This window comes from Petromyzon marinus, chromosome 12 (assembly GCF_048934315.1).
Source record: "Petromyzon marinus isolate PM22_M1 ecotype Great Lakes invasive population chromosome 12, UKy_Petmar_22M1.pri1.0, whole genome shotgun sequence".
In the NCBI taxonomy this organism is placed as follows: Eukaryota; Metazoa; Chordata; class Hyperoartia; order Petromyzontiformes; family Petromyzontidae; genus Petromyzon; species Petromyzon marinus.
This window is the reverse complement of record NC_133678.1, coordinates 3,201,193-3,210,416: the sequence shown is the minus strand read 5'-3', so window position 1 is coordinate 3,210,416 and position 9,224 is coordinate 3,201,193. Positions and strand designations below refer to the sequence as shown.

Here is a 9,224-nt window from a genome sequence, read left to right as displayed (position 1 = left end):
CACTACATACCTGTCAGGTAAATCTTACTAATTGGCTGTGTCGGGTGGTGGCGGGTTTTACGACACATTTATATTTACGCGATATAACCCCCAAAAAAACCCCTTTGTTATGGAATTTTTTTTACAGTATTCTTAAATGTCAACGACTAGAAATAATGTTTTATACAAATCTGACTCCCCTCCCCCCCTACCGTACCAATTGATGATGGTGATCAAGTTACAATTCACAAGTAAACCAAAAGTGAATGTACCTACAATGCACAATTTAAACAAATGGATTGCATGTGTTGACTATAATTGTGGATGTACGTATGGGCAGTGTAGTGCAATGCAGTGTTTGTAGACATTTAACCGCAATGGCACATAAACCAGGCTATGTATGTGCAAACTTTTAAATAAACACGTACACGTACTGTACAAGTAATTTGTGCTTTATTACCACCAGTATGGAACACAACGATAAAGCTGAGGCTTTCTGCTTCACGGAAACTAAATATTGCCGGATGTAGAATAATGGATCGCTTTTTGAAACCATTCAATGAATGAAGTGGTAAACCTGTTCAGGAAGTCGATAGCATTAACGGGCTGACTGCTGAGACCCACAAAGTCGAAACCAGTTCAGAGTTCAAACAAATGTGAATGGAAATGAACTCCATTGTTATCATTACACCCAGGAAAGCCTCACTGACTCTTTTCAGAAGGGTCCTGCCAGGTTATCGCAGTAGGGAGCGATGATTTCTTTGCCCACTCACAATTGGAGTAAATTCGCGAGTAATTTAAAACATTTTTAATTACATTAGCTAAATATTTGGAACCAAGATGCAGGCAACATCAACGATGGCCTATACCTCTTGCGAACGGACCACTATCGCGGACGTCAAGAGTCCATGTGCCGTTGTTGAACGCACTTGATGAGAGCAATAACCGTGCAACGTTTGAGAGTTACGCGAATACCAAGCCGTCGTTGTTTATGCACATTGCATTTATGGCTTTTATTTTGGTGATTTCGAAAAGTTTTTTTGGGTTTTGGCCATGTTTTTGTTTATTGTAGTACGGAGTTAGTAGACTGATGGCCTTAATCTTAGTTGTCTTGTGGTTGTTGTTGTTGTTTGACTTGCATCCCACTGGGATTTTTGCACACAGCGTTGGTGTACGGTGCTATTTCAGGAATATTTTGCTGTTTTTTTCCTGGATTTTCTGTTTGCACAGTCACATAATCACTTTAAGATGTTTTTCTTGTTCATGTTTTTTGTTTGTTGCGGTTGCACCCGATTCAAGAGCCGAATGGCTCACAGGGCTATACCAAAATAAATGAACTATGAACTAACTATGAACTATGAACGTGCTTGCAATCGGCAATCTTAGCCAACGAGTAGAAGATGCCCCAGGGGCTATCCCCGCCACCCCCCGGCGCTCGGGCTCAGTTGGAACAGTCCACATTTGGCAGGCAAACGCCTTTTCGTGTCTGCTACGCACTCCGTATGATTCGCCCCCCCCCCCCCCCCGGCTGTGCATGAATATTTTTTTTGCATTCATGCCCCGTTATTTAACGCGCGTTTCAGGTTGATGTTTGGCGTTTATGTTGAGTCGCGGCCTAAACGTAGGTGAGGCTGGAGTCCGTCGTTTGCATCTCATGACTTTCAATATCCCTGCAAATACGCGGGGTACTGCTGGTCTAATAAATAAGACGGGTCTCTTACATGCCATTGGCTTGTTTTAGTCTCATGTAATACAATAACCATTGTTTTCCCCTTCATCGCTAAAGCAACAGTGCTGGATAATGTGGTGACTGCGATATATTTAGTTACAGGCTTACAGCAAATAAACAGGTATCCGTTCTGTATTACCTCATGACAATTTACGATATTTTTAGTCCGCAGTTTGAATCTCGCGGACGCCCTGGTTACTACTGCGGCTGTAGTAACAATTACGTACGCGTTGTCTGCTTTGCAGAGGAAATTAAAGCATTCTGTCATCTCATTCGAAGAGTTAGGCCATTGTGTGTCGGCGTCATGGTTACAACAGTTTACACATTTGAAAAGTTACCCGCGAATTACTCCCATTGGGAGTGTAATTGTCAATCATTGCTCCAGCTACTGAGATAACTTGGCAGGGACCTCCTTATAAAAGAAGCGACATGAAGTCAGTGGAGCATTTGCTGGGTAAATAACTGGGAATATTACTTTTCCAAACACATTTGTTGAAGCAAGTACTATATACTCTGGACAGGTTTTGAGTTTCTGGGTGTCATCGGTAGTCAGGACCTGTTCAACAAATGCTATTGGGTTGCCAATGCGAAAAGCAATACTCTATCCAGCAATTTTTCGTGAAGCAAAGACCCAAGCTCAATTGGTGTGGTCCGTACTGCTGGAAAAAAAACCCCACATACACGTGTACTTGTTTTGTATATGTTTATTTTAAACTCTGCACATACAATAGCCTGGTTTATGTGCCATCACGGTTAAGGTTCACAAACAGCATACTACAACTGTGCATAACTACACAATTATAGCCAGCACAATGTAGTCCATTTTACAATATATTTAAATTGTGCTTACGTTCACTATGGTTTACTTGCGAATGTAGCTGAATCACTATCGTCTGCTTCACTAATGTCAATTGGTAGGAGGGTCAGGGGTTTATTAGTACAGTGTCAACATATATTTCTTCCCCCATCCGCTGACATTTAAGAAGAGTAATGTTTAACACAATACAATTCATAGGCTCAATGACTACCGTATCCTGGTGCTGATCAAAACAAAACATAATCTGTATCAATACTGGTTGAATCCGATGAGCTTCAACGCACTTTTGCTCAGATGCTCAGTAAACAACCATCCCGTACCGAGAAGGAAGTGAGATTTGAGTTTATAGGTTTACGTTGGCACAGGTAAAACCCATTGGGCAATGCTCATTTTCTATGGGGGGTGAGGGACCTGGTCATACCATAGAAACCTGTTCGCAGCAACATCAACAACATGCATGTTTCAAATGGCAAGGGTCGTTCATTAACATGACAAAAAAAAATACTAGGCTCATAGAACGCACCATATACTTTAAAAAAAAACCCAAAAGTATGCAAAGCAGAGCGATCAATTTACACTTACACGTGGCGAACAAACCCGGGGTCTAAAATGATCTTTAAACAAAAAATCCGAACATGGTACATCCCTAGTTACGCATTAGGGTGGCGTGGGATCAATCGTGTCAGCTGCTCTTTGATATTTTCAACCGAGCACCCAGGAAGCAGTGAACAAGAAGACGAAGAGGAGGAACAAGAAGAAGAAGACGAAGAGGAGGAACAAGAAGACGAAGAGGAGGAGGAACAAGAAGAAGACGAAGAGGAATCCACATGGTTGGCCGCTCGAGCACCACGGGGCTGCTGGCGCTGCACGCAGCCGCCACGGCGTGGTACGGCACCACCGTGAGCCTCCACGTGGACAACGCCGCCACGCTGCCCGGCTCGCTGAGCTACGGAGGCCACTGGAAGTACCTGACCTTCATCGACTTGGTGAGCGTGTCCGTGTGTCCGTCCGTGTGTGTGTGGCTTTCACAGGTGTCACTCGCGCACAAGCACGTGCCCCCCCCCTTCCCCCACGACACCGAGAGAGGCTGTTTAGGCTATATAGAGGGGGGGTCTTTGTGTAAAGTGCAGGAGTGTGTAGTGATTATCGGGCTGCGCTACGAACCCGGTGTCCCGAGTTCGATTCTCGCTCACCGTCACCATCACAAACGACGATTATCATCTGAAACGGTCATGGGCCTCCCCTAGGTCGAAAATAAAACATCGCCACTGGGGAGACAAAGGCGGCCGTGGGTGGTGTTGGCCACCCACCCGCTCGTGTGCCGTGCCGGCCTTCACAGGTTCTACTTGCCAACAGAAAACTTGCCCCAACAGGCCGTGAAAGGTTAAACGGGGGGGTCTTTGTCTTTGAAGTGCAATCATTCACAGGAGGGAGCAACAGGTGGCGCATCTGCAAGTCGTCTCAATGGAGCCACGGGCACCAGGATCTGTCCCGTGAAACTGTCAGCAAGAGAGCCCTCCACACTTCCACGTGGCCTCGGAAGTGCACCTAGCCTGGCACAAGGGACGTGGTGACGACTGGCGGTGGTTGTGGTGCATTCATTGACTGCAGCACCACGGATCCTCCCCGTCAAGTTTTACCCACTTTATAATGTACTAGCGGGAAGTACCCGGCGTTGATCGGGCAAAAAATATATATTTCAAAACTACTCTTAAAAATCTAACATATACATAGACAAAAAGCAAGCAAATGTGAAAGTCCGGAGGGCCGTTTGTCCATTTATCCACAAACAAAATAATAAGAAGCTTGCAGAAGTCCCAAAAGGTATAGAAAGTGGAGGGTAAATAGTTGATTTAGTTGAAGTGGAGGGTAAATAGTTGATTTAAAGGTTATCGAAAATTGTCGCCCCTTCCCCCTAAGAAAAATATTTACCCCCTCGTAGGCCTATATACGTACACATCCTCCATACAACAAAGTAAGTAGTATTTATTTACTCTGTAGTTGAATAAACTGACTTACAGTAGTATCTACCGAGCCAGTAGTAGCTACTGACTATATAGTAGTTTTTACTGACTGTAGCAACTACTGAGCGTAGTAGTATCCACTGGGCCTACAGTACTATCTACTCAATGCAGTAGGAACTACTGATCGTAGTAGTATCCACTGGGCCTACAGTACTATCTACTGACTGTATTAGTAACTACTAACTGTATAGCAGTAACTAATGACTCTATAGTAGTACCTACTGACGCTATAGCAGTAGCTACTGACCATAGTAGTATCTACTGACTGTATAGTAATATGTACTGACTGTAGCAGTATTTACTGACCGTAGTGGTATATGCTGACTGTTTTAGTATCGACTAACTGTATATAGCAGTATCTACCAACTCCATAGTAGTATGTACTATCACTACAGCAAAGCATACCGACTGTGGTGGTACCAGCTATGATCATGGCAGTGCATACTTTGGCGGTACGTGCTATGATTACAGCAGTGCATACCGACTGTGGTGGTACCTGCTATCACTACAGTAGTACATGCTGACTCTATAGCAGTATTTATCGACTCTATAGCACAAAGTACTCACCTGACAGTGGCGTGGTGAGGCCTAGTCCCGTGTAGAGCCTCCGGCCTCACCTAGATTGCCCAGCCGGCCGAGGTGACACCTTGGCAGGCTGGGCTGCTACCCCTGACTCCCCCCCCCCCCCGGCACGATCTCGCCGCCCGCTCGGCCTATAGTGGTAGCATCTATCGACTGCATAGTAGTAACAGCACGCATTGGGGTGAGGAGGGCATCACACTATATATAAATAATTATGTGTTTCAAATATAACAGAATTATTACTTTATTTTTTGAAGATATCACTTTAAAAAAACCTATCTGTACCCATTGTTTAGTCACTGGAAAACAATTCTTAACCTTTAAACTGACGTGTGGCCATTATAAAGTGCTAAGTATAGATATTTTTTTATATGCCAACCAAAGTAGACATTACATTCGAACAATGTTCTGGTATTTTTCCTGTTTTTCATGCTTGTGGTCGATAGTTTTGAAACCTTTCCAAAACCCTTCTTGCTCCTGGCTACTAAACATCCATTATTCTGTTTACCATGATATATATGAGGATACCTCGATACACGTCTGAGCTGCGTTCTTCAAAACATGTACATAAAGTGAAATATAGTATATTGAAACGTACTTTCCCGTAAGATTGTTGTGGTGCAAATGATGACGAGGAGGCAGGTCTTCAGGTAAGGGCTTGCGCCAGTTTATTAATAGGGTGTTGTGATAACTTCCACCAGGGCTAGGTGCCCTACACTGGGTCCTTCACGTGGACCCTCGGCTCTGTCTGTCCCTAGCTCGGCTAGATCTTGGGCTCTCTCCCTCGAGTCGGATCGGGGGATCAGCCAACACCGACCGACCGGGGAGAGCAGCACCTTCCACAGCTTCAGCCGGCTTCTCTCCAGACTCCCTGAGCTCTGCATGATGTCACGTCCCCATATTACTCCTCTACAACATTATAACACAACATCCAACTTAAGAAAATATTTAGCCACCCAAAAACTACTCAAGCACTTTTCAAACCAACTAAGAATATTTTCACATGCACATCGTTTGAGGTTGCACTGCGGCTCGGTGTTGAGAGGTGGAGGTTGTTACTGGCAAGGTAAGAGAGGGGCACAAGGAGCGTTTTGCTTCCCCCTGTTGGGGAATAACATTCAGTCCAAAGCGTTGGTGGAACGCACAGGAGTATCAACTACGTGGCTTGTAAGCAACCGGTGATGCTATGAAACGCGATGGCCAGCCAAAACGGCCTGGAACACTATAAAATGCATGCACGCACAGACAAACGACATAATGTGCATTTTACTAAATGTATTTTAGTGTTTTTCCACCAAAGAAATATTTGTAATAAAACAAAAACGTAATCACGAAACAAAACGTCAAACAACAAAGGTGTTAATTTATGACGAACGTAATAATGGATCATCGTTAATAGAATTAATGTATAACGGGGTACTGTACTCCTGTATCTGAACATTTTTGCAAGTTAGATTTATTCACCGTTTTTGAGTGAGAAGGGTGCTTGAGGCACCAATTCGTTTGGTGAGCAGTTAAGTAGTAAAACTCTTCAAAGGAGTAAATCAATGGGCGAGACTTGAACATCTGCTTGGCAAAAGTATAGCAATTTGCATCTAGAGTAATTGTGTGATAGATTTAGTTTAGTCCCATTATACTAATACAATGTCCTCGTGAAAAAAATACGTTGTTGGTGACATTTTAAGCATCGCATGGTTTGAACATTCGTCCACCCCTTTATTTCGGATGTGACTTTAAGAAAACATTTCAGAAAACGTACGTGAAAGACATCCCATATTTTGGCTTTTGTATAATGATGTGAAATAAAATATGAATTTGCATTGCAAATGTTACAATGCTGTGTTTCTAATATCACAGATTCTCCAGTTGGTCTACTTTGGTCTTTGCGTGTCGGTCGATATTTTGGCACTCATCCAAGGAAAAGGAAAGGAAAACAAGGGAAAGGTCTTGCAAACATTGACGCAACTTCGAGACAACATATTTGCCACCCTGGCATTCCCTCTGGCAGTGGTGAGTTAAGAGGCACCGCATATTTCTCCCTCTGAGGTTTAACACTTATTGTTGTTAAACTCAAAAATATGTGAATACCCTCACGGTTGTTCTTTTTTTTTTACCAGTTTGTAATGACCTCAATCTGGACAATTTATGGCAACGAACATAAGCTGGTGTACCCGAAGAAACTGAACGTTGTTGTACAGCAGTGGCACAATCACGCGATGGTAATGTGCTGAGATTTTGACTTAAGATGTATATTTAACTTCTTTCCCACCGTACGTAGCCAACTATGCTAATTGGAGATATGCTGAACGCAGTCGGCCTTTGCTGCTAACAGTACTTAGATGTTACTGTAATACACCTCAGTGAATCATTGTGTAAAACTTAATAAATGTGCCTTTTATCTGCTCGTGTGGGTTTTGCCACAAAATTATAACCTACAATTAGATCGCATTTATAAGCACATGTGTACCTACAAGTATAGTTTCCAATATTTACTCAGAGGTGTTTGTCCACAATGAACAGCAATGTTAAAATATCTCCCTTTATTTCACAGCACACCACCATTGTACCAATATTGCTGGTAGAGATGTATGCAACACGACACGTGTACCCTTCCAAGAATGCAGGCATTGCAACTCTTGCTGCTTTCTTCATCACCTATGTGTCATGGTAAGTGTTGTTAGGGATATTTAAAATGATTGGTGATTTCACCAATTTAACATGTACACTTACTGTAGCAGGCAGACCTACCAAGAGCATGGTGACCAAACGCAACACATTTTATGGCCACAAGTCGCATTTTAAGAATGTATATTGTTTCACGAGTTCAAAATGAAATGTGCCGTGACAGTTCTAACGTCAAAACACACCTCAATGCATAAATGAACATAATCAAATATACAAATGTAATGGCCATCACATGGAAATAATAATAATGGTTCCTGGCGAGTGCAAAACGATTGAATGGAAAGTGAATGGGTTTGGATTTGACGGATGAAACCAATCCTGACTGCAGACATGTCCTGACTGCACAGCACTTTGGATAGACATTAAACGAGTATTTCGTTGTAACTTTGCTCGGCAGATTTCTATTAATCCACAATGACTCTAGGGGTATATCAAATGTCCCGAATGCATGTGTATGTTCATTTTACATGTAATAAGTATAACATCTCCTAAACAACCTGATGCACTTTATTTTCAGGATTCTCTGGGTTAAATATTATTCTGGCATCTGGGCGTACCCATTTCTGAATGAAATGAGCTTCGAATCCAGGGTCATATTTTTCTCTTCTTCCTTCATGCTTTTGATTGGATTTTACATCCTGGGAAAGAAGTTAAACAATCTATTTTGGGGTGAGTGAATTTTAGAACGCCACGTCGTTAACATTTACACCATCAACAACTGCTGTCTTTTCACATTTCAATGAACCTGTATTAAAAGATTCACATTCTCTATGCTGGATTAAGACGTTATGAATGCAAGTGGTGGAAAATGAGACCGAAAGCTCATTGGTGTAATGTAATAAATACAATAATTATATTTTTTTCTATTCCTAAAAGTTGCGGAGAAAATAATCAAGGAAGATGAATACAAAGGCTAACCAGCTTTTATAATCAGCAATCAATATCTGCTGGTAACGATAAAGCAATGGACGAGGAGGCAACAGTAACCACACAACCACGTGTGTGCAACACAATGGACTGCAGGGACACATCATTCCAACAATGCACACTGAATCACATTACCATAGCCAACACGATAGTATCAGAAATATTTTTTTTTATTGTATATGGTAAGAATTTGAAATGTTTGATGGAATAAAGCCCAACATTGTTTTTCATTACTATCAATAAAATGTTGCATTCCTCTATTTGTATGTACCGACTGGCTTCGTAACAAATGCACTATGCCACTTGAAAATACCTTGTTAGTATTACACAACTGTGCACATACAACGGAGCTACATTGTCAGCAAGGTGCAGTGTCAGATTATCCATTGTACTTTACCTATGCCCCAACACCTAGACTCCCCTCCCCCACCTTCACTGGCCAACGTAGTGAAGTATGGCTAAAAAACCCTCGCGTTTCCCA

At 42.5% G+C, this 9,224-nt stretch overlaps 1 protein-coding gene across 3 annotated transcripts; it reads left to right on the top strand.

The window, feature by feature from the left end:
- Nucleotides 1–1,480: 1,480 nt before the first annotated feature.
- LOC116941677 (androgen-induced gene 1 protein-like) lies at nucleotides 1,481–9,003 on the top strand. Of its 3 annotated transcripts, none has more exons than XM_032952991.2 (7): nucleotides 1,481–1,604; nucleotides 3,244–3,511; nucleotides 6,989–7,141; nucleotides 7,249–7,350; nucleotides 7,683–7,798; nucleotides 8,334–8,485; nucleotides 8,693–9,003. In XM_032952991.2, exons 2-7 carry the CDS (start codon nucleotides 3,353–3,355, stop codon nucleotides 8,731–8,733), a joined length of 723 nt encoding a protein of 240 aa, XP_032808882.2. In that variant the 5' UTR covers nucleotides 1,481–1,604; nucleotides 3,244–3,352; the 3' UTR covers nucleotides 8,734–9,003. The 3 variants fall into 3 exon arrangements, with proteins under 3 accessions (XP_032808882.2, XP_075922628.1, XP_032808883.2); XM_076066513.1 differs by lacking the exon at nucleotides 1,481–1,604 and adding an exon at nucleotides 1,624–1,829; XM_032952992.2 differs by lacking the exons at nucleotides 1,481–1,604; nucleotides 7,249–7,350 and having other exon boundaries at nucleotides 1,854–3,511.
- The last annotated feature ends 221 nt before the right edge of the window (nucleotides 9,004–9,224 follow it).

Bases quoted from the DNA above. Each gene is read 5' to 3' on its own strand.
- LOC116941677 (XM_032952991.2), top strand. From the start codon at position 3,353: ATGGTTGGCCGCTCGAGCACCACGGGGCTGCTGGCGCTGCACGCAGCC. The intron at 7,142-7,248 runs GTGAGTTAAGAG...TTTTTTTACCAG, and splicing joins TGGCATTCCCTCTGGCAGTG to TTTGTAATGACCTCAATCTG. The intron at 8,486-8,692 runs GTGAGTGAATTT...TATTCCTAAAAG, and splicing joins GTTAAACAATCTATTTTGGG to TTGCGGAGAAAATAATCAAG.